The sequence below is a fragment of the Patiria miniata genome, unplaced genomic scaffold, assembly GCF_015706575.1.
Source record: "Patiria miniata isolate m_02_andy unplaced genomic scaffold, ASM1570657v1 HiC_scaffold_8, whole genome shotgun sequence".
Taxonomy (NCBI): Eukaryota; Metazoa; Echinodermata; class Asteroidea; order Valvatida; family Asterinidae; genus Patiria; species Patiria miniata.
Genome location: NW_024037075.1, coordinates 11,403,673 through 11,430,981, shown reverse-complemented (window position 1 = coordinate 11,430,981; position 27,309 = coordinate 11,403,673). Strand labels below are relative to the sequence as shown.

The window sequence follows — 27,309 nt, the reverse complement described above, 5'->3', positions numbered from 1 at the left end:
GTACGTGCTCCAGCCTGGCGCACCTGTTTCCGAACTCAATCAGTGTTCGCGTGCAGAATTTCTATTTTTTATTGAGTCCGACAGTGGCGGGGTACTTAGGGCGGGGCGATTTTCTGGGACATTATTTTGTGTATTACACAATAAATGTAAACACTAAATGATCAGCAAACCTATTACTGCGCATGACAATCTCGCATTGGAATGAAATACATATATATGCATGACAAGTTTGCATAATACAGAATACACAAACATGAATGAAACAGACAGAGATCAATGGAAAAACAAACAAACAAATACCCCAACACCCCAATAAACGTCAGAAAACATGAAAGAAACAAAAATTGCTAAAAACAGCAAATAATCGCACACTTCAAGAATTAATCTATGTAGCTAAATTGTTTTAATTATGTCAATCATAGAAATATAATGGTAAAATAAAGCCGACCGTCGATTATTATTCAATGAAAAAACAAACTTTACTGGGGGTAACCTGAAAAAATACAAGAAACACCATTTTAGTTGACTGAACTAAAACCCAATCACCCATATCGACAATATTGGTGAAGATTTGGTCATATTGTACAAACATAACGAGCAAAGGATAAATAGATGGTAATTCAATAACTGGCTGGGAAACGTAGTTGTCATTGTTTTTTTTTTCCCCAGCTTTTTATCCATAACTGAACAAGTTGTGGTTATAAATGCATCACCCACTACCCTCGGCTAATGTGAAACAGATTTCAAACCATTTATGATGAAAACTGCATCTTGAGTGAAGGCAAACCAGTTGCAATTAATTACATGTACTAACCCACAGACTAGAAACAATAGAAACCGACCGATTCCCTAGCCCCCTTTTATCTACTTTTTGCTTTTAAGAGAAATCTACTGAAATGACAGGAAAGTTTAGCTTACTTTGGTACATTTATCGGACTGATATTAGAAAACTGTTAGAAACGGTTACAATCCTAATGCTTATCAAAAAAAGGCAATATTTGGACCAATTACTTGTGCTTACATAAACTATCTCATTTTAGCATTAATGGGGAAAAATAATTAATATAAGACAGATTCGTTGAAAGCTCTTTTTTTCACTAAAAAGTTCAAAAAAGGTGACAGCCTTTTTTGACATTTGCAAAAAAGTAAAACATAACGGATATAAATAAAACAAAGTTTTGCATTTCCTTCAAAAAATAGTAATAAGTAGCATTTATGACTTTTTACCTGTATCCAATGGAATTCAGATTTTAATTAAGAAAGTCAATGTATCAGGTCTGTCTAAAGAGGGCGCCATTACACGCTATTGACCACAAAAGTAAGTCCAAACACTTTGGTCATTAAAATCAGTTATTTTTTTTTCCGAGCTATGTAGGACTTTCCAAACCCTTCATTTGATCTGAATTGACAATTTTTTGAGCTTACATTTTTTTTTCATTCAAAGCCATGGGATAATCTTCAATTTTTTTCTAAAAAAAAAAAAACCTAAATGGTTTGGTGCAGTCCACTTGATCCGTTATTTCCACAAAAATGCCAAATGCGCAGACCAAATTGTCCACACATTAAGACAGAAATGAACACAAACTTTATGTGTCACTTCTGTTTCTTCCACATCAGTGGAATGCCCCACATAATGTGCCGACAAGCAAAATTTCAAAAATATAATCAGCAGAGAATTTGTCCTCCGTTTGCCTTACAACAGTGCACTATATATACACAGGAAACGCACTGTCAGGTTTATCCAAAAAAAAAGTGTGTTCTCATTTTTCTTTACAATTACACTGTAAGTTCATTTGTGTATATTTTTGATGCGTTTTACACTCTGGAAGAAGATGATTTCCATGATTCGAGTCTTCTTCAAAGCTGACTTTAATTGCGGACAAATGTTTTCCCACTGTAAAACAAGGGAGAAAGAAAGAATAGCATAAAATGCCTGCTGCTGCCTGTAAAATCAAGTTGAAATATTAAGAAAGGCAAAATGTAGCATTACGGAACATTGTTCCTGTTTGCTTCATGCAAGTATCAAAAACTTCACAGATTTTGAATGAGTTTTATCACAAAAATTAGGGTTGATATGGGCAATCAAAAACTTTTCTGGCAAGTTGTCATTCTTACAAAATGACCAAGACCCTGGTTGGCTGTTTCAGCGTGGTCATGTGATCACTCCTGATCCAATGAAAAGGCATATTCATGACTTCATAGTATTTTGTAAGTTTTCATTCATAAAATCATGCAGGCCTTCATTGGCTGCTCCTGCGTGATCATGTGATCACTCCTGATCCAATGAGAAGGCATATCTATGACTTCATAGTATTTTGTAAGTTTTCATTCATAAAATCATCCAGGCCTTCATTGGCTGCTCCTGCGTGATCATGTGATCACTCCTGACCCAATAAGAATGCTTTATATGAGTGACATCACAGTATCTCACCTCATTGTTTTCTTCTCCTTGTTGGAGTTTTCAGGCCGAGCCCTGTTGAGGACTTTCAGGAATTCCGAGGTGCGTGCTCGCATGCGGGTGTGGATATATGCCTATCAAGATCAAAGGAAATTTAACTTGAGAATTATAGCTTTTGATTGAACTTGGTGTTTTAGTGAACATTATACAGCCAGATTTATTGTCGAGTGACTCAAGTCCTCGAAAGTCCTAACAACTCTTCACAAATCAAACAAGAGTCAATCACAAGTCCAGTGTTCTCCAACTTTGAAAATTAAAGGTCGGTGTGCCATCAAAAAGCGGAGGGGGGGGGTGCTATTTGCAGTCATACATTTCTTTATGCTAGGGGGCGCTATTTGCAGATGAACATGTAATTTCTGTATGGATAACAGCTTTTAGGCTATTTCTAAAACAGTAACAGTTAAGTACAATACTGGCTCAGCATCATCTTTTTTAATACATCAGTGACCAGGGACTCTGAGCACAGTTTGGCCTTGAGACTTGATGGATTGCTACAATGGGCAGGCTTGTCAGTTTGACAAATGTTCCATGTTACTGCTTTTGGCAGAGTTTCGGGCCAAAATATACCTTGGAGGGTAAGGGTAGTCCCACTTGTTTGTCTTTTTTTATATTTTTTTCATTTTTTTTTAAAGCATGGCGGGCAACTTTTTAAGCATGGCGGCAATTTTTGAAGCTTGGTGGGTGCCTCAGAAAGCATGGCGAGGCACCAGGTTATTTTTACAGGTTGGAGAACACTGCAAGTCATCCGTCCTAAGTCAAGTGACAAGCTGAATGTTGGTCAAAGGAACATTAAGTACCGACGTACGACCTTCCGTTGAGAATGTCGCGACCTCAGTAATGACTTCTGATTGAGGCAGTTGGTCTGAGTCCATCACAAATCCATCACAAGCCGGTCGCAAGTAAATCACAAGCCTAGTCATTAGTTACAGGTGATGAACAACAACAAAGGAATGCCTTGTTACAATTTATTGGAGTAGCTTGTGACTGGACTTGAGACTGTGATGAACTTGTGATGGACTTGTGATGGGCTGGACAACAACACTGTCAATATCTTTTGGACGTTCACTCTTTGGATGGTCACACTGCATGAATAGCTTGATTAGAAGCGAGAAGGGGGGTGAGGGGGTTGTGGGGGGGTTAGGAAGCATGAGGTTTGGATGGCTGGGGCGTGAGGACAGGGGTGGGAGGTGGGTCTTCATCGACTTACCTTGGAACACTTGATGTGATAGTGAAGGTAATCCCGGAACAGATGGATCAAGTTGATGGTGTTATCACGGGCCTTGCGATTGGTGTGACGAGGCTCCAACACTAACAAACCAAGAGAAAAAAGGGTAAACAAATAAACTGACTTAATCAACGACTGTGACGGTGCTGAAAACGACTGTGACACGGTCCTCCTCAGCTGAAACATACCTGAACAAAATTACACATTGCAGCTAAAAGTAATTTGTTTCCCATGATTTTTTATATCCATTTCTCTTGTGTAATACAAATTTTAATACCTTACTATCAATTCACAGGCATGCAACTGGGAAATCACAAAAAAGAGGAAATTCAAATTTTTCCCAGACTTTGTACAGTGTTTTTCTATTTTCAATGGCACACATGGGAAGTAAAAAAAGAGGAAATCAGCTGATCCGAGGAAAAGTTGCATGCTTGAATTCAGCTGTGATATGAAAGGTCTCAGTTGGGAAAATAAATGGACATTTCAATTATTTGCCTCACTTGACATTCTCTGAGCCGAGCAGCTGGAGTCATTTAGCAAGAAACAAACGTCTCCTCATTCTCCTCAAGTCAAAGTAGGAGAAAAAAACACTGAGGTTTCAAAGCTACTAAACGATCTGTTTAATCTTGCTGTCTAACTGCCAGTGCCATGTTTGTGATTATTTTTTTGTCTTCACGACTCACCAAAAGTGATGTAGCCGATATTCTCCCCAGTCGCTGCGTCGGTCCCTTGCAGTTCTAGAGGGGGTTCCTTGTGACTGAAGAGGACCTGGGGGGCGTTCTGTGCACCCCTCCTCCCTTCCTTGAACTCCTAGGAATGGAGGAATATCAACAATGAAGACTTGTCAGTGACTGGATGGCTGGAAATTAGTTCGCTAAACTCACATAATTTTTTTTAAATAAATTGAAAAATAGAAGCCATTGTTACGAGACAATAACCAACCTGCATAAAGACTTTGCCAAAGATGACATCATCATCATCCTTAAAGACGGTGCTGAAGACGACTGTCACACGGTCCTTTCTAGCCGACACATACCTGAATCAGAAAAGATAAAGAAAATTCAATTTTAAAAGTAGTTTTTTGAAGGATTCGTTATCTCCATCTCTCATGGCAATTAGAAGTGCCTTTCGGTATCATTATAAATACATAGTGTTTTTAGGGGATTTCTCAGCTACATGTACATGTACATGCATTTTTTTCAGTTATTCATCTTTGAGAGCATTTACTTTCACCCTCCGAAAAAAAGTTAAAAAACAACAACAACAAAACAACCAAAAAAACACGTAAATAGAAACTTATAAATATTTCATATCTGATAAGTTTATCCAACACTATTATAAAATTCTTGCATTTTCATACATGTACACTGAATCACGCAATAAACGTTTTTGCCATAAACACTGCATCATGGGAGTGGATAACAAACATGCAATGCAGTTAAATACACAAACACAATGGAGTATAGGAACCAGTCAAGCTTTTAAGTATTTTTTTCCCCATTTTTTTCCAAGTTTAAGTGAACATCATCAATTCACCTATAAATGCATAATTTGTAAATAAAATTCACTTTTTAAACTTTAGAACTAATAATAAGAAATAATCTTTGAAATTTTTTTATTTCAGGATACCAGTCATCAGGGACAGAGGGACAGTTGTGATTGGTCAGTGTCGGAAGTGTGAGATTGACATCTCGATTCGGATTGGTCAATATCATAATACTAATATTCCCTCTAAAAAGGGATTCCCCGAAACTTTCTTCATTGTAATAGGCTTAAAAAAAAAAATTAAACGATTATATGCCAAATTACCAGTGCAACAATGCGTGCAAAAAAATAATCACGAAATTCTTGATATTAATGAGGAGTCAAATGAAAGTTGTAACTGTTTACTCAGCCCCATAGGTTGGTGTACAAATTGCCAATTTTTAGTCATCCAATTCCAAGATGCATTGCAAATATCGAAAAGTTTGTACCGAAGTGCGCCGCGTATTCTGTTCCACGCACACAGCTTAAGTGTGAAGACATCAGCGCACAAACCAGTGTGAACAAGAACAAAGACAGCTGACGTATCACTTCAGTTCTCTATTCTGGATCTCCCCAAAAACCAGGGTTATTAAAGAAATACAAAAGTCACTCACAGTGTTTCGTCTTCACGATAATTGATGACCGCCCGCTCTTTTCCGGATTCTTCGCGCTCCTGGAAATCAAAGTACTTCTCAAAGACGGAGGCGAAGCAGTTGCGCTTGAGCAGCGCCCCCTTGGCGGCTTCCTCAGTGATGTTCTCGGGGAGGTTCTCCAGATCGTATAGGATGGAAACGCTGTAGTTCTCCTCTGTGTCGACAATGAGAGGACCATACTCTCGCCTTAACAACTGATGAGACAAATCAAAGTGAAAAACAGAGACACATTAGATGATTTATTTAAGATAGTGGATATTTTGCAGGAGGTAATGACGGCCAAACTAACGATAACTAAAGGTTTGCTGGCGGCAATCCATATCAACAGAGGGCGCTGTACTCTTTAAAATAGGGCTGAATTATAAGATGTATTAAATTCCCACCAAAAGTTGTATAGCACGTTTGGTGTAATGGTTAAGCAAAGGCTCTAGTAAGCGGGATGACTCGCGTTCGATTCCGACCGCACCACATTTTAAAGTTTTTTTTTTCTCATCCCCAAATAAATAAGAATATTCTTCTTTTATTATTTTAACATGTCTCAAACATTTTTTGCAGAGTATTACATTTTCTTTTTCAGATTTGTGGCTCTGGAGGATTTTTTTTAAAAGGGAAATAAAGTCCGAAATTATAAAATGGTCTGAATCCCATCTTGTGAATACGAGGTAACAACGATAATTTTGGCATGATGCCAGACTAAAACTTGTCACCGGAAAATGTTTAAGTACCAAAAAACAGTAACTGTGCATGTTCAGTGCATATCCGGCAAACTAACGTTTACTAAAGGTTTGCCGTCTCCGGCAAAATATACACTGCCTTTATTTAACCCTCCAACAAACCTCAAAAACACTTATGTATTTGAAAACTCTTTGATGATACAGAAATGAAGACTACAAATCATTTACTAACCTCATCTGCTCCATGTTTTTGAAGATCTTTGTAGAACTTGAGTGAAATGCTAACCATAACTTTGGTCTTCTGTCCGTCGGGATTTGATATGTGGTACGTGACGCCATCGTAATCTGCAATAATAGCACAGTGTTACTCTTAGTCACATATCTGATTTGAACAAAAATTATCAACATGGTCGATTTTTTAAATATAAAATTTAAAATTTAAAATGTAAAATTTAAAAAAGGAAGAGAAAAATGTCTTAATATTGAAATGTAATTGTTGCACACTAAATTTGAATACACTGCGAAATATAGCCATAAACATGACAAACATACACAAATTAAAATTTGCAAAAGCTGTAGTATTTCAATTCAAGTTTTCAGCGAAGTTTCAACAATGTTTACAATTTTTACAAATTTAATTTCAATCCACCTTGAGTCATGTTGACCAAAAATATTGTCATGATTAATTGTGGACATTTTGCTTTCCTGCTTACCTGCAATAACAATGTCTGTGCTATCGGGTTTATTTCTGTAAAGTAAACAAAAAGATATTTTTATTTCCATTTGATTCAACACGTTTAATCACTTATCCTAATCGAAGTTGTTAATCTTCTATTTATCACGAATCTGGTGCAACGACCTGAATGAGGAACTCACCCCGCCTTAGCCGCCTCAAATTTCGCAAATAACGTCTCCTCCAAAATTCTGTTCTTGATTTCCAGAAGAATCATCTTCGGCTCTGTTACGAGGTCTAACCAGCTGGGAAAATCAGAAAATAATTCACTTTTCCGGCTTCAAAATCTCGGCTGAAGCAAATCGGCTCCACTCCCCACGACACGATTACCGGAAGAGGAAATGATTTGACATGGACAAAGTCAAACGCAGAGGGCGCTATATAAAATTAGCGGTCAACGCACTCGTTCCCTGTATCGATTCGGCAATAATTTTAATTTTTATGGGTTGGGAGCAAAACTCACAAACCCAGCAGGTTCCTCAATGTTAAATTCGAACACTTTTGCAATATCAATTTGGCTACATAAGGAAAAAAAATGGGCATTATAAAGATCTGAGATATATAACACCATCACTATTAATTATGCTTTGACCATATCCCGTAAAAGAAATGTCTGAAATTTTAAAGCACCTTCCCTATATTTTTGAAGGATCGACAAGTATACACGTCTATAAAAATAAGCCCTATTTAACTTTTCTGCAGTGTTCTGTGCAGATACAGTGTCTGTCACTTACCAAAGGTCATGTTTAAATTAAAAGTAACAAGTTAAATCCGCGTAACCCTCCTTGACAAACGATCAAGTGGTTTATTGTTGGTACAAAGGGGCGTTTCCTCTAGCAATTACTACCACGCATGATGCCATACTTACAAAAAGTCTTGTTTACAAAATGCCACCAAGTTAATTTTTTCTATGTCAATGACATAAGTATTCGACTGATGAACTTTATTTAACAGGAAACATAAACATTTGTTTTGCAGATTGAAGCTAATATGAGATTTCCGCTTTTAATTGTACTTGGGCTGACTGGCACAAATTTTCCCTGCATAATAAACACAAAGACACACGGGGTACGATACGATGGGTACTGGGCCTACATGTTCCCGTACATTGGTCCTGCTCGCCAGGCCCGTTCACCACCGTGACGAGCTAGAGGTGCATGGGGTATACGCCCCCCTGAATTATAGCACCGGCGCGGTGCCGACCTTCGCCCCCTCTCGACCCGTGCATATCATACCAGCTTATTTGACTTATCCATTCCGTTTACGATTGTGGGCAAAGTTGATAAGCAAAGTTTGTAATGCCCAAGTCATCGGGACATCATGGATTGATGGGAAAAAAAAGACCTCTGCACGACCACACAAAATCGGCATGATCGGAGACAAACTGCAGAACTGATTTAATCGAGTTTCTATAACTGCCATCGCTGTTCACTTGTCTGCAATCTTGCAGGGTTTTTTTGTCACACCGTCCCACGTACGTACAGTGAAGTTCGTCTTTTTTGAAAGCTGGCAAAATATCGTGTGTACAAAATGTGTCCATGGTACAAGAGTTAAGTACATGTACAGGAAGTCAACTTCAATCACAAGTGTTAGGAACAAACTACGCGAGCTGTTTAGCAGGTTGTTCATTGCTATTGTGTGTTACTATAAGAACTTGCACCCGTGAACTTCATTCGGTGTATCAATATTTTTAGCTGCCGATGGGACAATGGCGGAACCAGACCAGGGCGGTGCCAGACTGGACCCTAGAATCAAGGTAAGTCTAAATTAGTTCACGGAAAACTAGAAACATACTGTTTAAAAAGAATCATGAGGCCTGGCTATGCAGTGATCAGGCCCGTAATCTAGTGTTGCTGGATTGGGAAGCGTTCTGCCACTTCGTGTACTTGAATGAGTTTGTCGTCCTTTGGTATACTGGCACTGGGATGGGAATATTGGCCCCGCCTCCCCGAGAATAAGCCACGCCTTAATTACATCACAGCCAAATTTAAAGTAACTCTTGGCTAAATAAGTTTAATTCCTGGGAAGGGCAAGTTGGCTGAAATATTTGTTTTCCTGAAATATAAAATATCATCTTCTGCGCAACCCACTTAATCTTGAAAAGAGATCACTCCTTTTTAAGAGAAATAAGGACAATATCTCATTAACAATGACAGTCATAAAATTCCTGTACATTCATGAGAGTACATATTCACTACAAGTATACAACCGACTCTTATACATGACAGTTTCATTATGGACGAGAAAAACATAACACGTACCGATCCGTGTATGACAACAATGTGACTATACATGATTGTGAAACTTCGTCATATCCTGCTGTCTGTTATTATTTGGTTCGTTGCATGCAAGGATTGTTACGGAAATAGCCTGGAAAATAGCACAAGTGAAATCAAGTTGGATTTATGTCGCTCAGCATTTCAGTAAAACCTTTGCAAAGCATTGTCACTATTTTCTAGCTCGGCAACACACTAAGGCGAAGGTGACAACAATTAAAAAGAGACGCTCTGAAATATAACTACTGCGAACTGATACTGCGAACTGAATACAAAGTGTTATACAATAGTGCATGTGAGTGTTTCTTCAATAAGGTGACTTTTCTGTTACATGTATTTACACAACGGTAAAATGGCGCTTCTGAATAAATACCGGCCGTGTGTACATGTAATGGAAGAGTGTTTATTATTGATATCACATGATATCAACTGAAAAAAATGCAGGTTTTCCATAGACGAATCAGGGCACAGGAGCGGACCTACCTTTCAGGAAATGGGGGGGGGGGGGGGATGAACGGAGGGAGGTTGAGGGGAGGCGTGCAGAAGGCAAGCCTTGTTAATAAGGGGGGTCTGGCCCCCGAAAAAAAAATCTACGATGCTTTTTTCCTGCATTCTGAGGTAAATTGAGAATGAATTGAGGAACTTTGGCATTCCGGACATTTATTATTGTTTGCCCAATTTTACTAGTGTCATAATATTAGTCAGCGGCTGAACGGGGGGGGGGGGGGGGGGGGGCAACCCCATACCCTCTAGATCCGCTGGGGCACTTGATCAATGTACACACACGCATGGGTGGATCCGGGGGGGGGGGTCAACGGGGGCCATGCCCCCCCCCCCCCCAAAAAAAAACCGAACCATTTTTTTAAAGTGACGTCGCAATAAAGGCAGGCAGTACGTACATACACCACCCTCTTTTCCTCAACAAAATTTGGTTAAAGTGGTCAGAAATTGCCCCAGATCGCACCACAGAGCATCTGGAATCCAAAACAAAAAAATTCGGGGCCCTTCCCTGAACCCAACGCCGTTATTTTTTTGACACCGTTTTGGGGGACAAAAACATGTTTTGCCACCCCCCAAAAAATTGTGTTCTGGATCCACCCTTGCACACACGGCCCACATCAATGGCGAAAGCATTTTGTAAGCTATTGTGGAAAGCTACTGCCTCGTGACGGATTATCTGAACAACAGCTAAGACAATGCTTTCGCTATTGAAGGGGCGGCCTTGTGACAGAAGTGACTGCATTGCGTCTATAAAATGCATACATTCATTTCACATCTACTGCATAACTAAGTCCACTGTCGTCTGGCGGATACATTTCCGAAGTTATCTGAACAGGAATTTCCGCAATCACAATTCATCATTTACATAATCTGTCCATTGACAGAAACTTGGGGAAAGTATATATTAAGCCACAAATGTTTTTTAAATTCAAACCAGGGCGAGCTGGATAAACTGAACAGCACTTCGGAGGAAATCAACCGCTTGGAGAAAGAACTTGATGTGAGTTTATTAACAGTCTATATACTCTAAGATTAGTTGCCGGAATTACACATCGACTGTAGAAAGAGCGCGTATTTCCCTTGATTCCTCCTATATGCTAAATTACCATTTTTCATGCTGTCCACGGCACAATTTTGAGACAAAAAAGGTGTTCAACACTGACCAACTTGAGCTCTTTTCAGAGATCCTTTCAGTAGAGATCGATCCATTAAACCCCGCCCACAATGGTATTATGACCACTCACAGCCGTGATTAATGTCGGACATGCGTCCATCTATGCGTCCATAATGGACCGATCCAGTAAGCCCTTCCCACTGCGCACGTGGGCAAATTAACACGTGCTCCTCTCCAATGCCACACTGCATTTTCCTGCCGCGCGCATCATACGCGCGTGCCACGCATGTCGGACTTTTGAGCACGCATGTCGGACATAAATCACGGCTGTGACTGGTCAGAATACCATGGGGCGGTGCTTACTGGATCGGTCCATTGACGTGCACGCGCGCATGACGCGCGCAGCTGGAACCATTTACATTGGAAAGGCGTGGCAGTGGGCGTGGCCTAAACAAATGGATCGGTCTATAGTATCGGAAGAATTAGATACCAATCGTTTCAACAATAATTATCTCACTCAAATTACTCCAAATATTCCTCCTGAACTGAATTTCCACTTGTCACACTTCCATTTCTGAATGTAGGACGCCAGGCAACAGTTTCGCGTGACACTGACTGAATCATCTCACAAGTTGAGCGAGGCGGCCAAGCGATGCGGCAAGTCGGTCAAGAAGGCCAAGTCGTACCACGAGGCGCGAATTAAGGCCAAGAAGGTATTTTAACAGGCAATCGCTATTCACGAAATAGTTGTCTTTTATTCACGAAAGTTTGTCAATCTTTCACTACACAAACAGTAATACTCTCTCTAGTTTTCAAATTCATTTTATTTTTACCGGAACGTTTGGCGATAGAGAGCTGCCTGATTTCTCCAGATATTTCGATGTTTGAAAGATAGGGAACTATGCCAGCCTTTATAGGCATAACGTGTCGGGAAAATACCGGTTAAGTTTTCAAAGTATATGCCAGTACAAACTGTACATTACCGATTCGGCAATTGGATAGCTCCCATGGGCACTTGATGGGTATTAGGTATCAAATATATAATTTGACCTGATGCAAGTCGTGTTTTACGTGACGCGAGCAACCTCAACATCAGACGATATCACATCTTGATAATTTTAAAGGCCTATAATAACATCTTTACAATAAGAAGTCTAAGATACGAACATGTCGAAACCCGACCACTCAAAGCATAGTGGGATCTTAAAATAGTTGCATTATTTCTTTTCTCCAACGAAAGGCCCACGAGAAGGTGCAAGAGGCAGCATACGCGTACCAGCGGGCCGTGGGGATGTTCAGGGCGGCTAAAGAGACGATCACCATAGCGGAGGAGACGTCCATGCAGGGAAACAAGAAGAGAGATTTTGATTCGGCCCTTCAGGAGATGCTGAACCATGCTACGGTCAAGGTGAGTTGGTTTGATGGTTTGACTATAACCGTGACAGTGAAAACGACAGAGACTGTAAACATGACAAAGACATCTGCTCAATAGTAACAGAGTTGCCAGTACCTGGGACAATTACTTCTAGTAGACAACCTCCCTCTGATTAGCTTTCATTTGGTCTTGCTACCCTAGCTGAACGCTGCTGAGCAGGAGAAAGTGCGAGGGCAGAAGGAACACCAGCAGCTATCCAAGACCTACGTTAAGTCGCTGGCTAAGGTTGAACAGCTTGCCAAGAAGCTACGTAAGAGTATCGCAAAATCCGCGTGAGTGGACGAATTAATTTTAATATATGGAATTTCATATAAAAGAGATTAGATACTTGTAATATGATAATTGGTTCAACTTTATTTTCCGGTAAAGACCGAAAGTGGGAACACAGCTGCACTGAACAGAGAAACAGAGAGTGTAGAAGGAAGTTTGGTTCGGCAAGAAGACAACAAAATCGTTAATAAGACCCATCTGATAAACAGCAACACATAACCTGACTGAATTCTAGTTTCTTCAAATCTCCGAATTCTGTATTTCCCAAAGAGCCTACTACGATCTCAGGGATGCCTTCTACTCCCGTCTGGAGAACCTCAAAGAGTCGGTGGAGAATCGCCAGAAGCTCCTGGCCAAGTGCAAGAAGCGATACCGGGAGGCGCTCCGGAATCTTGAGAGGATCTCGGAAGACATCCACCGGACCAGACAGCTGCAGCTAGAGGCGTCCTTGACTCTGCATGAGAGGAGCTCTGGGGTGGGAGCTGAGAGTGAGACGGAGGCAGCGAGAGATAGTGAGGAAGAGGAGGATGAACTCTTCACACCACCAACAGGTGAGGATTGGATTGTTGTTGAGGACGATGCTGAGACTTATATTGTAGATGAGGGTCGTGGATGTGGTAGTGGAGGTGGTGGTGATGATGATGGCAGTCATGAAAGAAATGGTGATGATGGTGATTGTAATGTTTATAATTGTGGTGATGAGTGGTGGAATTGGATTTGTGGTGAGGAGGATTCTGATATTTGTGATGTCGCAGATGAGGGGTCACGGTTGGGGCCACTGTGGGGATGACTAAGATGATAATGATACTATCTTGCCGTACTGCAATTGAGGTAATTGTGATGGATCATAAGTTATCACAAGTAAATCACAAAATCGACCAAAATCATCGAGTCTCGAGTCAACTCACAAGCGGAATGACAATACTATTCCTTTGTTATCCTGTTACTTGGGACCAGACTTGTGATCCATCACGTTCCTCAACTACAACGATGGCATCTGGTCACAAAATTCATCAATTATTGACAAATACTATATTTGTTTTATTGCTAACAGGTGGCAAAGACGAGCCAGGAATCCAAGACAATGCAGTTCCGGTGCAAGGAGCTGTCGGAGGCGCCGGCGCCTCCCGTCATTCCTCCTCCTATTCCTCCTCACCAGAAGATGGTGAACCTCAGTCCCCGATCCTCACAGAGCACGGCCTGCCTACCCTCTCCCGGAAGATAAAGCGTGAGGAATCCGACCCAGACTTCTATCAACCTAAAGTCGCCATCTCTAAGCTTCCTGGGATACTCCCTGATGAGCAAGAGGTGATTGAGGCGACTTTCCGAGGTTACAGGTCCTTTGATGCGGAGCTGACCCAGGAGGAGGTCACTGCCTTGAGGCAGGCTGGAGGAGCGGAAGCCCCGGTCATTATGATCGAATCCCCGGAGGGAGTGGTCAGTGATCATCAAGATGAAGACAGCGAGGAGGAGGAGCTCGAAATATACGAACCTGAGGAGATTGAGATGTCAGAGTTGGGTAACGAAGAAAGTGAGGGTGAGGGTGAGAACAGCGTGGAGATGAAGGCATTCCAACAGGAGACGCAGCTTAACGGAGACGTAGAGTCCGAATCATCATCTGAGAATACAGAAGACGATGAGGCAACAGAAGACATCTTGGCAAACACTGATGAATTTAAAGAAGCAGTTGGAGATTCAGAACTGAACGAGGATGGATCAGTGTCTCCCAGTGACGACAGCCAGATGCAAGGAGTGGAAAATGGCCATGAGAGTCCAACGGAAGAAAGAGTAAGAAGCATGTCCTTCGGGTTTGAGAAGACTCTACAGGATGAAGATCATTTTGAACAGCCGGATCTTCTACCAAGTCCCATCAACAAATTCCAGGTCTCGGAACTCGAGAGGCCCGCTTCGCCTGCGCTTTTCCAGTACCGTGCTGTAGAACATAAAAAGGACGTGCACGAAGCTGAAGAAAAGACCACCTTCACATTCCAGCCCATAATTTCACAGAACGACGCGCCAACAACCAGTAGCAAACAAGAAGACAATACCAATGAAACGGACTGACCAATCAACGAAGAGATGCGACACCGCGATGTGATTTTTACTCTATCTGCGATTCTGGTGTTGATTCTGTCGCTTGTCTTCGTGAGTTTGCAAATCGTATTGGTTGAGAAGCTACACTCGAATCCTAAGTAATTCCGTATCAACCAATGAAAATCAGCATTTCAAAAGTTGGCAACCTTATTGACCAATTAAAATGATGTAAATAGGCAGGAGACTGACTTCTTACTTTTCAGACGTTCTGCAATGCGACACATACAATTTTCAGAAGACAGTAGTAAATAATATTTTTTCTTTCTTCAATTTTCTTGACATCACCAAAACAGTATTCAGTATATCATGACAATGCACATTCACAATAAGACATATCTGAATTAAAATGTTAACCTTAAAATATTACCTAAATAAACTTATGCAGCAATAATGACACTATAAAATATATCTAAAATAAAACAAATACAGAAACAATAAAAGACGAAAATCAATCAAACATCAGTGACAAGCCATTCGCGTCATCAAGACAACATAAAGGGTATATATATTTGTACACTTATTACATGTACTTCAAACTGTTCGCTCCAATCCATTTTGCACCCAATTATCTTTTAACTGGCTGATACTTCATTTGGAGATAATAATCTTGTACAGTGGCTAGTCAGGAAATGAGTCATTGACTAAAATAGAGAGTACTTCCTGACTCCAAAACAAATCAACCCACAGTGGTCCCGGAAAGTAAAAAAGAGAAAAATGTCTGTGCCTGATGTCCAAATAAACAATGAAATCAAAGTTCAGATGAAACAAAGGCTAATTAATGGACTCTTTAATGGAGTCTTTTATCTTTCCAAAGGTTATGAAGATCCTGCGAAATGTGCATAAAACTCACGCCAAAGAACCAATTAAGACAAAAGTTGAACGATTAACACTTTCAACCACAGTAATTTGAACTTTTCATGTGAAATGTGAGCTCCTGTGAAGTCTGATCTCTGTTACCTACAATGGAGTCTAACCATCACACGGACCTGTTATTTTTCTTAATTGTGTCCACTATAGGCATGCACAGTACCACCAATGAATCCGTAGTGCAGGATCCAAATTTTACACTAAGCTGGCCTTGTGTGTTCAGAAATACGATTGTTAATCTGATTAGAACTACATTTGCTGACAATTTGTGACATAAATTTATGAATGTAATAATATAAAAAACAGAGATGCAACAATCAAGGTGTATTTTGGGACGTATTTTCAGTTATTTCAGATACAAATTGCATACAAAATTAATATATTCTGAATATGAAGTATATCTTTATTCCTTTAAAACATTATTTTATCAATGCATTTTATCACTACTCCTTTAAGTCATTTTGCTACTAATACTGGTATAATGGCATGTTTTAAAGTAATTCACTGGCTACCCTGCAACTTGTTTTCAGCAAATAAACTACTTGATTTTGCACAAATAAATGCAGAATACTACAATGTCAAACTTTGCATGTCAGCTGGTAAAAGAATGACTAATTTTAACATATTTCTTCTACATCTAATTGCAAAAAATTGAGTGCAGTCATTATGTGGATCATAAGCCTCCTTCAGACAATTAAACTCAGTTGCTTGTACATCCTAAACTAGTAGACAAACTGTACTACTTTACAAATTACTGATCAGAAGAACACCTGAAATTGTCACAATCTTTAGGTTTCTCAAGCCATCGACCTAACCCTTCTGAGAGAAATGTTGCTTTCAATATCTTCTTACATTTTTGGTAAGCCTCTGCACCTTCCTTGACTTCCCGGTAGGTGGCGCCGCCTTTGAGGTTCTGCTGAGATTTGTCTGTTGAGACCCTCTCCTTACTTTGCTTGTTCTTTTTTGAGGTTTTGCGTCTCTTTGGAGAATGCTTGATGGAATCTTCTGTGGCATGACTCTGGTGAGGAGGCTTCCTCATGATGTCCAAGTAAGTAGAGAAGAGTTTTTCTTGGGAGACACGAGAGGGGGTGCCATCCTCAGTTAATCCTGTATCAGTCTTGATCACCTCAATATTGTCTGTGTCTTCAGTCTGCATCCAGTTGATGCTGAAGCTGGGTGCTTTGGAGGATGAGGAGGTTCCAAAGAGGCACTCATTGGGCCTGCTGGCACCTACCATGAGAGGTTTGTTCAACTTGTAGCCTCTTGGCAATTCTGGTAGGTCTGTGAGGCGCCCGTAGAGAGCTCGTGGGAGGTGATCAGGGTGAAACTGCATGCCAAGAATCACGCTGGAGAGGTACACTGGTGCGATGAGGTGGCTCAAGAGTGCACCTTGAACTCCTAGGACATTCCAGCTGGCAACCTTGTCGCTGCAGGTCATTGTAAACAAGCGCTCCCGGGCCGTAATGGCTTTACCCGTCAGAGGAATCGTGCTTTCTCCCTGTTTGATCTTAGCACGGAGGATGCCCCTGGCTCCTCGGTGAGGGTGGCCATCGCCGCATCCCATGCTTCGCTCCTCCTTGATGAAGCTTGCAGCATCTCCGCAAGGGGGACAGCTGATGTAGAGATGAAACTGGATGCCTTCCTTCAGCTGCAGAATCCCATTGCTGCCATCAAAGACAGATGACTTGGGATCTTTCTGATGCTTCAAGTGCTGCTCCATGAGGTACCTTTTTAAGCAGCGACGGGCGACAACCTCTGCATGACAATCACGAAGAATGGTTCCCTTGGTCACCGGCTCCTCTGTGAGAGGACACTTGGTGCCCGTTGCCAGGCAAACAACCCTAGAGCTCTTCAACACGTCGCCATCCGACTGCACAACCCCAGCCAAGACCTTGTACCTGAGGTACCTTGTCTGGCCATCTTTGAGGGCAACCTCTCTCAGTTTCTCCTCGACGATGCTTTGGATGTGGTTGGCACAGGTGAAGGCCTCCTGCCCAGTCCAGGTAGTATACAAAATGCTTGGTGTCGGTCGAATCCTGGCATTTGGCAGCGAGTCATTATCAGAAGACATGATGCCAAAAACTTCAAGAAGAGCTGCCCGAGCAGCTGTTTCTTTCGCCTTCTGCTTTTTCTTACCCTCGGCCATGAAGGTTTTCCCTTTCACCTGGACGCTCATGACATAGAAGGGATCATGTGGTGGCCCATCTTTGCTGACAATGACAAAGTCCAAGGGAGCGATGCTCATCTCATTCAGCACCTGGACCGGATTCTTGTGAGAAGGTGGCTCAAAATCATCCTTAATATCTGTAGGATCTAAACAGAATTAGACAAGGGACTTGTAAAGAAGACAAACATATTGTTTTTTCTATTTGCCTTAATGAACTATCCCCTAATTAAATTGACTTAAAGTAAATCTTTGGATGAACAGAACATAATGAAAGTAATTAGACAGGGTGTCACACTAGCTGTGTAAGATCATGAAGATGTTTTAATTCAGGTTTGACAATCCACAAAATGTCAACTTTGCATGATTCACATTAAGCTTTTCTGCAATAAAAATACATATCTTTGAAACATTTCTTAAGAGTAAACATCGCAGATAATACATGGCTTGAGGTTTATTATAAGTTAATAGAAAACATAGAAAACATTGTTCACACGTTTTTCTTATTGTAATGCAAAATCAAAGCTTGAAATTTTTCTCGAACTTTTTCAAGACTACTCAAAACAGCAAATTATGCAAATTTCTATTCTTGATTATTAGTTGAAATTGTCAGCTGCTGATAAAAGTACTTTACATGAAAATTCTCGACATATTACACAAAACAGTTGTTAGAATTGCAATTCATCTTCAAAAATCATCAATTATGAAAATCAATCGTGAAAATTGATTATTAAATTAGCGGTGTTTATTTTAAATGCTTTAACAAATTTAAAGTCAATGATTATAATTTAGGTGGAAGTGGGAAATAATTAGCATTCAGATTTTCATCTCAATTGCTTGTAGAATAAAAAAAAATGGCCCCAAAAATGTATTGATAAAATAATTCATATTCTCTACAAATAGTTTTTATTAAATGTAAGTTTGGAGAAAGGCTTAAAGAGAGCATTTAGTAGTCTAGGGTACCTTACATGTAACTTAAACCCTTTCCAATATTCAACAAACGAATAGGATATACAAGGCTTAGTGAGAACAAAACATGTTCTCTACAGAGTTATATTGTCCAACATTTTGTTCGAGGGCTAAGTAATTTGTGAATGACCAAACACAAATTCGAGGAAGATTTCTAAAATCTATCAATTCAAATATCACAGATATCACTGTAAAACAAAATTGCAGCTATTCTGAATACCAAAGACCCAAATGAAAACATTCATGACACAGACAATACCATTACATTCATTCATTTCAGCAGCTGACGATGGTTGAAATCAAGGACAAAGTACTGGAGGGTCGCAGACTGAGGGAAGAACTCATTTAGTAAATCATAACTGAGTAAAATATTGTGTTAAAAAAAATCAATATAACGATTGCCTACTTTGCTAAATCCATTTTTACTCCTATAATGTAACTACTGAAATTTGCAGCATAGAATATACTGCTTTAATGAACTTCTCCAATTGTATTTGGGAATATATTGGGTGGATAAAAGTGTCACACTGGGATAAGACAGGCTGTTGTTGCCAAATTTGGATGATTGAGTTGGCTTTGGAAGGTTGACTTGATGCACAGTGAGTTCACAGGACGTTGAAGCTTTGTCTAATACAGAAAATACCCTTGAATATATCCATAATACTTTTGAAGTGGATCATGGTATCTCCAATTTCCCTATTTTGACGTTAAGACTTGGCTATCATGAATTACCGGTTGGAGGATTTGGGGGTTTGTGGGCCATCGTCTTTATGTAGTACAGGGCGTTACGTGCCGCGGTGGAGCGTGCGCTTTCCGGAGTCGGACCCATGCCATGACAGACAGCTAGAGGGGATGTTTTCAGTTCCACTAGGCACTGATATTCCTCCTTCAGGCTGCGTTCCGAGAGGTCTATGTACCTGGTCTCAAAATTTTGCTCATCCGCTACCAGTTGAAGTATCTGGCAGGATTGCGAGTCTGGTGGGGAAGGTCAGAAAGACAGACTTTCAAGATGGTTCTCGTATTTTGTCTGATGAAAATGCTGATTTTAAAGCTGGCAAAAAGTAATTGGTATTTAAATCGGCATATTACCTGGCATTAGTTTGCTACTGTACTTTGTACATGTGCATTGAATTTTAGTGCAGAGCTTACTATAGTTTATGTCCATTTCTGCTATGCATAAACAGTTTGATGGAGTCACAAATTAGCAAATCATAATTTTCATTTCTTGTTGAGAAATATAGACAAAATTAGAGATTTGAAAGAAAGAGTGAAAGAGGGAAAGTTACCATAGAAAAACTTCAAAACTGGCAGTCAGTGTCATTGGTTTCAATCTGGACAGTTAAACGCCCACCACCAAAGCTTCGCCAAACTTGCAGAAACAGATATGCAGTTACGTGTGGTAGGAGAAGAAACTTGAACGGGGTTGTGCTAAGAATGGTTTCAGTTTGACTCCATATAGGTCTCTCTCAAACGACGTCACTTCCTGCAGATTGTCACGTGCATTGGCATTGTGGGCGTCAAATTTTTTGTGAAGTGCATCTGCTGCGCCTTTTTTCGAAGAATTTTGAGCAAGATGCATGTATCTTTAGAGCATTTTGCACACTGCGCGCACGTGTACCTGATGGCGTTGAACACGCAGTTGTAATGTTCCTACGAAGATGGCTGTCTATGAGAAGGGTCTATTGGGGTCGTGCTTCCGAACAGTTCGTAACTTCGTATGCACCTTGATTGGTAGGAGTGCTTGTGTCCCTGAGCAATATACCTCGCAACAATAATTCCTCACCAGCAAACAACTGAGTGCCAGTACAGGCAAAGATAGCTTATATACTTACTAGCTTTGATTTGTATAACTAAGAATTATATTTTGAACCAAAGCTGAGCACATTTGGGTTTCTGGGAACTGAGATTTAAGAAAATAGCCGCATCCCTTGGTTATAGTGGTCTGCAAATTGATGGGAACACTTAACAGCCAAAGCTTTATTGATAAACTAATTCGGCCACTAAAATGAGGAGCAATTTTTTCAGATGGAACCAAGTTCGCATGCATGCAGCACAGGTTCTTTAAGATAAGGCGTGCGCACATTTTGGTAACCCTATTAGTCAAACAAGCATGTATGTGTGTGCCACCTGAGCAGGGCCTGGTACTTGGTTGGTTCTTCTCCTAGATACTCCGCAGGGGAATTTTAACAGAAGGCCAGAAACACCGGGGCAAACCCTTCTCTTTGCGAGTGTTACTGTTCTTTTTTTAGGTGCAATGCATTACATAACACACGGGACCCACGGCTTTACGTCCCATCCAAAGGACGAAACAATAATGGTTTAGTGCCTTGCTTAAGGCTACAAATGTCCAGATCCGGGCTTAAACCCACATTCTGTTGCCTCTGAAGCACAAGTGCGGTGCTCTTAACCGCTAGGCCATATGACACTCCATGGTTCCACCTTGAAAATTGTTTCTTATTTATTAGGTCGCCGAATTAGCCTATAGCCTGTTTAATGGACCAGTCCCCAGGCCTGAATGAAGAATGAATTCTGAACACTCTACTACATGAACAACAACAAACTGCACACACAGTTCACAAGCTCACATCTACTGTTAACTGGATGGCAATATAGCTTAGTGCATAGATTAGTAAGTGCTTAGAGGAAAATCATGCAGGGAGGCTAGGGAGTGTCTCAAGGATGGTCCTGTTCCTTTGAAATGCTTCACCTGGAACGTGCTGCTTTCATGTCAGGACAAGCAGTGTTCCAGACACAAAACAGGCTTTTCTTAGTCAGCTTTCCCATGTGGGCACAGCCTGGACTAGGCAGTTTCCCAGTGGAACTACCAAGCATTCCAAAGTTTTGATACACTCCCATGGCCCATGGAAGAGGCTACAAGTAGGAGAACAGGCACCAGGCATCCATAAAAACGTGATGGTTTTGTACAGAGAAGTATAAAGGATCATCGCTGGGAGACGAAAGGAAAAAAGAAATAGAAAGGATTATAGAAGTGGGTAGAAGAGTAAATGGACCAACCTGGGAAGTTGAGAGGATTGTTGCAGAGCCTGTCGATGTTGGGTCCTTCTGCGGTTTGCAGCGAGCAGCCTGCTGCTGCTTTGGTTGCTGCTGCTGCTACTGCAGCTTGCTTCTTCTGCAAAAAAAAAAAATTTCAACCTCTTGACTGTCACTAAACCGTAACCCACCTCAATCCTCTAAAATCCTCATGGCGGTTTCGAGTATTTTTGTGGATTGAGGATGAACGGTGTTTTAGAAACATTAGGATTGTGGAGGATGGAGGATGAATGGTGTTTGAAGAGGAGGAGGATTTTGAAAGATTGAGGATGAATGATTTTGAGTGGCAGGACTGTCTGACAATTTTTGAAGGATTGAAGTGTTGGGTATCCGTTTTTTAAACAAACATGCACAATTCTAGAGGATTTTGGAGGATTGAGGATGGTTCCTAACAAAAAGGGCCAACAGGGTTAGAGTTAATCTCTGGAAGTTTTCATATTGTTTTAAATACTACTGGTCGGGCAAGACTACGACAAGGGAAGGTAATGAATTCAAGATTAAAATCATGTTCAGATCCTGGATCTTGGAAAGGAGTTCAACCTTATTAAAAGGTGCTTCTACCCCAAGGGATAACATTACATGTAGATTGTCGGATGCTAATGTGTGCGGACACAGTCTAGATTGCACAATATGTGAATGTGGAAATTTTTATTTTTTTCAAAGTACAATTATTAAAATGGTCAAAATTTTTACCTTTGGTTTGGTGGTCCCAGGTTCGACTCCCGGGTCCGTATCTGGTGGCAAGGCTTTAATTGTGTCCAGCATGCTTTTGGCGGCTGTACGCTTGGCAAGACGTTTACTTTTGTCTGTTCCTGTGGAAAAAAAAAAAATATGCAAATATGACAGACTTGTGGTTTTTTCTTCTTCAGAATTTCAATTGTTACGTACATTGTACATCTGTGTTTGTTTCAGGAGTTCAATTTCACTGTAAAGGCTTCACAAATTCTTTCCACTGTCTTGAACACTTCGTACATGATTTTAAAGACATTTCCACAACTCTAAAAAAAAAAAGGCCCAAGCTATTTCCAAGGCGTTATACAGAATTTGTGCAAATTGTCACAACCTTATTTAGTTTTGTTTTGGTCAGCAGTTAAGCCCCTGTCACATAGTAGCGAATAGAGCTAACTTATGCATAGCGAACTGATTTTTTTCTCAAACTTGGGCAAAGTCCAGATACGCTCAAATTCTCGGCCAAAATCCTTTTTTTTTTAGCGAACTCCTGACGTATAAGACGAATGCCTAACAAATGAGGAACGAATGCTGAGCCTATAACTAGCGTCCATTGTAACGAATGACAGCACATGCATAGCGTCCATCCAACGAATGCTGAACTTACGCAACTACATGCACGTTGTCGCCCGCTCAAAAGACCCCAGCGCACCTCTGCGAACCCATACGAACCGCCAACGAATACAACTTATGCCAAACGTGTCACGAACGAATGCCAACTCACACGAACGTACATCCAAATTTCCAAAAACGTTGGGCACACATTAGCTCTATTCGCAACAGTGTGACAGGGCCTTTACCTTGTTCTCTGAACTTTCCAACAGTGACACCGACCACAAAGCTTCTATCATGCGGTGGTCCTGTCTCCTCAATCTCGTCATACTCTGGCCTCCTCCATCCCAGGTACGTGACCAACTCTTGGAGCTCTCCGACAGGGTTGGGGGTGTCTACCCTGGGGACATGAATGGCAGAAAATGTTGAATTAAAGCTAGTTTGAGCGTACAAACAAAGGAATATGACAGAATATTGAAGCCCAGCTTGTAAGGAAACTAGTTTACTCAGTTAATTAAGTTACTCCAATATGTGACCGGCTCTACAAAAAAGGGTACTAAGTCGCGCTGGGCATTATTGTGTAATGGCCCGCTCAACATTGAGAGGGTGAAAATTTCGTCAAAATGTGATTTTCATTTTATGTCATGAATGACATCTTTAATACCTACAGTTTCAGGTTTCCTTCACAGAAATGTTGATTTCGATGAACGAAGTAGAAAAAACAACCATTTTGTGTGCATCGTTCTGTTGTTCTACAACAAAGCCAGCTATTTCAAAGCCTGTTTTCTCAGTTGTGTAATTTGAACTCCAAGGAAGTAATTAATATGCAAATACGTCATATCTCCAGAATGGGAGGGGCTATGGAGTTCTTTTATATACAAAATGAAAGCTTACATTGTGGGCTTTCCAACCTTGTATGTAACTCAATTTCATTTTTTGTTTGCGACATACTACCCTTTTTTGTGGAGCCGGTCACATATGGCCTGCATACAAGTGTGTACATCTGAACCACTAGACACTGGGCTGGAGTGAGCAGGCCAACCTTCAGGTGACTAACTACAAAATCATGACAGAGTCCTTCAAAATACAAGTTTTTTTGTGATTTTCATGGATTCAGTACAGTTGGGCCAAGCCTACATGTACCCTTACTTAAAAGGACACTAGGTCCTGGAACAGCCCAATTGGGCTACAAAACGCGCTTTGAACGAGATGATGTTAATCCGAAATAACATTTAAAAGTAGCATATAAACATCCACACAACTATCCTTTTAAAACTGGGCATTTTTGTGTTATTCCTGTATTAAGCGTGCGAGAACGAATTTCAGGGTCCACTTTTGCGACCCCATAAATTCGAGCTGTTTGGATGCTAGTTGTGATTTCATTCGTATCGTGTTCGCCTTTTGCGGAACGTTGAAGAAACCACTTTTTTTTTGCATTGGTGATTGGTCACCACGCGCTGTTCCCGAGACACACAACGTGTATATCGTACACTGAGAACGACACGAAAAACGTATTCGTATTCCGTCATGTCCGATGTAAACAAGCTGACTTTTTTCGTCTTTTCTCAGGAACGGTAAGACATTAGGTTGGTTTCCTTTCAACCAGATGTTTGAAATAGGCTAAGTAAACAATCCAAAACATACAATTTTTGGGGATTTCAGGACCTAGTGCCCCTTTAACTTTAAGATAAGTCTTGAAATCCAAGTTTGTTTGAGAAAAATGTGTCATTTGTAAATTGCAGAGTCTTGGATATTGATAGGATTTGGAAAACTTCCTAGCCAAAACAACGCTGTTGGGTTAGGGTTAAGACAATGTCTAAATGCAGGGAAATGGGAAGAGTGGGGTTCAGCGCAAAATACACGTACGTTTCAGCTTTGACAGAGTCTAGTTTGGGTATCTCCACGTCCCATTGCTGCAAGACGGCCTCGGCTGCTGCCTGCTTGGCACTCTTCTTGCTCACTCCTTCACCTGTGTGTCAAGAACGACAGTAATAACATTACGGAATAGTTCTTCTCAAAAACTTTTCAGGAAGTTACGTGGAAACTCAACTTGGAGGAATGCATGAAATAATTTTTCCTGAATCAGTTTAGTAAACAGGGACAACTTTCATGGAACTGTTGAGTACAGAAATTTGTTAACCACAGAAAATATTCGCTTAGCAAAAACAAGTTACCAGTTAAAATGCCATGAGCTGTCTACTGCTTTCAACTTGTTCCTGGCTGATTCTTGCTTAGTACACAAATCTGCTAAGCAGTATTTACTGCAGCTCCGTAAAACGACATCATCATGAAAACTCTGTCTGTCGTGAATCCGGCAACCAGATTCCAGAATTAGAAGCTTTTACTGCGGTGGTGCCACACTCGCGCCCATGCTGACGCGTTCTTAAAGACAAGGCGCGCGCATTTTGGTAACTAAAATTGGTCGCGATAGTGCGTGCGTATTACCCGAGCACGATTAGCGCGAGCCTGGTGCCACTGCAGAAAATGGCAGTTGTCGGATTGGGGTCCGCTCAAAAGTCCGACGCCTCATAAGTCCGACAAAATCGCATCCCCTAACCAAATAAAGGCCCGTAAGTCCAACGCCTCATAGGTCCGACGCCTCATAGGTTCGACGCCTCATAGGTCCGACGCCTCATAAGTCCGACAAAATCGCATCCCCTAACCAAATAAAGGCCCGTAAGTCCGACGCCTCATAGGTCCAACGCCTCATAGGTTCGACGCCTCATAAGTCCGACAAAATCGCATCCCCTAACCAAATAAAGGCCCGTAAGTCCGACGCCTCATAGGTCCGACGCCTCATAGGTTCGACGCCTCATAGGTCCGACGCCTCATAAGTCCGACGCCTCTAGGTCCGACGCCTCGTAGCTCCGACGCCTTGTAAGTCCGACAAATTAAATGCCTTGTTTTTCCGTTGTCGGACTTATGAGGCGTCGGACCTATGAGGCGGAATAAATAAATTTTATGCCTCATAAGTCCGACGCCTCGTAAGTCCGAAATTTCGGACTTATGAGGCGTCGGACCTATGAGGCGTTGGACTTATGATATGGCCCTGTCGGATTAGTCTATCGACGGACTTACCTGTTCCTACTGTGGGTCCAGCGGTGCAGCTGATGGTGAATTTGGGCTGGTGGGATTGCCCTTCCTGACTAATGGTAGTATAGATGGGTGTCATGCCCTGCTGGGCACAGTGCTCTTGAAGAATGCTTACTGCTGTCTTGCAGTTAGCCATCTTGGAAGTCAGCTGAATCAATTGGATGCTGCGAAGGTAGAATGCCGCAGTTTACAGTCAGTGACGGTAGACCTGTTTACCAAACGGATAGGTGTATTAGCTTGAGTCCCTGGTTCCATCTGTCGATGGGGGCGCTGTTCAAAACCGACAAATCGGACAATTATGCACACTAACAGATAATATATGGTGCTTTTCAAAACAAGGCACCTGTAATGGACGATGGGACAAAAAAAGGGCACAACTTTTTTTACAAAGGGCACTTGTTCAGAAGAAAGGGCACTTGTAATTTTTTGTAAGTTGTTAACAAAAGAACTAAGAAGCCAGAAGAGCACTCTATACAAATGTTGGAGGGGGGGGGGGGGGGGTAAGCGTTCGTGAAAAAAGGGCAGTGAATGGAAAAGAGCAGTCTACAAATATTGGGGGGGGGGCGAGTAATACCCCCTTGCCCCCCCCCCCCCTCCTAACCCCCCTCCCCCCCCCTTCTTTTCTTCGATCTTTCTTGGGCATGTTGGGGTTGCTGAGCGTCGAAGGAAAGTCTGCTTAAACTCTGCAGATACAGCCAATATTAGGGAAGTCACATTCCATATTTATTTTGTCCCAATTCAACTTACCGTCTAACTCTTTATTTCTCTGCCCAGAAAGCCCCAAGTACCTTTCTAGGGCCGTGATTTTCTGACTTAATAAAATCACTACCTCTTTGTGACCTTTTTTTATGGACGTCTACGCGTCTCGGCGCTCCCAGTAAATCGCTGTAGCGCCACCAAGTGATGACACAGCTGAATTTTCCATGC

General features: G+C 41.2%; 3 protein-coding genes across 5 annotated transcripts; 1 reads left to right on the top strand and 2 right to left on the bottom strand.

The window, feature by feature from the left end:
* Nucleotides 1-384: 384 nt before the first annotated feature.
* LOC119719848 (actin-related protein 2/3 complex subunit 2-like) lies at nt 385-7,628 on the bottom strand. The gene is made up of 9 exons (XM_038189347.1): nt 7,411-7,628; nt 7,248-7,282; nt 6,767-6,879; nt 5,822-6,054; nt 4,626-4,719; nt 4,367-4,493; nt 3,666-3,766; nt 2,432-2,532; nt 385-1,894 (listed from the first exon to the last, which is right to left on the bottom strand). The coding sequence occupies exons 1-9, from the start codon at nt 7,482-7,484 to the stop codon at nt 1,870-1,872; spliced, it is 903 nt and encodes a 300-aa protein (XP_038045275.1). The 5' UTR covers nt 7,485-7,628; the 3' UTR covers nt 385-1,869.
* A 706-nt stretch (nt 7,629-8,334) lies between these two features.
* On the top strand, nt 8,335-15,760 carry LOC119719845 (histone acetyltransferase KAT6A-like). Its single transcript, XM_038189344.1, has 7 exons — nt 8,335-9,023; nt 10,982-11,044; nt 11,743-11,871; nt 12,399-12,566; nt 12,735-12,865; nt 13,134-13,414; nt 13,918-15,760. The coding sequence occupies exons 1-7, from the start codon at nt 8,976-8,978 to the stop codon at nt 14,925-14,927; spliced, it is 1,830 nt and encodes a 609-aa protein (XP_038045272.1). The 5' UTR covers nt 8,335-8,975; the 3' UTR covers nt 14,928-15,760.
* Nucleotides 15,761-16,434: 674 nt separating this feature from the next.
* On the bottom strand, nt 16,435-27,272 carry LOC119719844 (double-stranded RNA-specific editase 1-like). 3 transcript variants are annotated; one of them, XM_038189340.1, is made up of 8 exons: nt 27,130-27,271; nt 26,368-26,590; nt 25,156-25,258; nt 23,538-23,689; nt 22,702-22,820; nt 21,973-22,087; nt 19,690-19,932; nt 16,435-18,137 (listed from the first exon to the last, which is right to left on the bottom strand). In XM_038189340.1, exons 2-8 carry the CDS (start codon nt 26,516-26,518, stop codon nt 16,576-16,578), a joined length of 2,445 nt encoding a protein of 814 aa, XP_038045268.1. In that variant the 5' UTR covers nt 26,519-26,590; nt 27,130-27,271; the 3' UTR covers nt 16,435-16,575. The 3 variants fall into 3 exon arrangements, with proteins under 3 accessions (XP_038045268.1, XP_038045269.1, XP_038045270.1); XM_038189341.1 differs by having other exon boundaries at nt 26,368-26,652; nt 27,130-27,260; XM_038189342.1 differs by lacking the exon at nt 19,690-19,932 and having other exon boundaries at nt 27,130-27,272.
* Between the last annotated feature and the right edge of the window lie 37 nt (nt 27,273-27,309).

What these genes read in the sequence shown, in the direction of transcription:
- LOC119719845 (XM_038189344.1), top strand. Translation starts at nt 8,976, where the DNA reads ATGGCGGAACCAGACCAGGGCGGTGCCAGACTGGACCCTAGAATCAAG. An exon ending in TGAACCATGCTACGGTCAAG is followed by an intron (nt 12,567 to 12,734) that starts GTGAGTTGGTTT and finishes TTGCTACCCTAG; the next exon opens with CTGAACGCTGCTGAGCAGGA. An exon ending in AAGAGTATCGCAAAATCCGC is followed by an intron (nt 12,866 to 13,133) that starts GTGAGTGGACGA and finishes TATTTCCCAAAG; the next exon opens with AGCCTACTACGATCTCAGGG.
- LOC119719848 (XM_038189347.1), bottom strand. Translation starts at nt 7,484, where the DNA reads ATGATTCTTCTGGAAATCAAGAACAGAATTTTGGAGGAGACGTTATTT. An exon ending in CACAGACATTGTTATTGCAG is followed by an intron (nt 6,880 to 7,247) that starts GTAAGCAGGAAA and finishes CTATTATTGCAG; the next exon opens with ATTACGATGGCGTCACGTAC. An exon ending in TATCGTGAAGACGAAACACT is followed by an intron (nt 4,720 to 5,821) that starts GTGAGTGACTTT and finishes TTTCTGATTCAG; the next exon opens with GTATGTGTCGGCTAGAAAGG.
- LOC119719844 (XM_038189340.1), bottom strand. Translation starts at nt 26,518, where the DNA reads ATGGCTAACTGCAAGACAGCAGTAAGCATTCTTCAAGAGCACTGTGCC. An exon ending in GACTCTGTCAAAGCTGAAAC is followed by an intron (nt 23,690 to 25,155) that starts GTACGTGTATTT and finishes TCATGTCCCCAG; the next exon opens with GGTAGACACCCCCAACCCTG. An exon ending in TGGAAAGTTCAGAGAACAAG is followed by an intron (nt 22,821 to 23,537) that starts GTAAAGGCCCTG and finishes TTTTTTCCACAG; the next exon opens with GAACAGACAAAAGTAAACGT.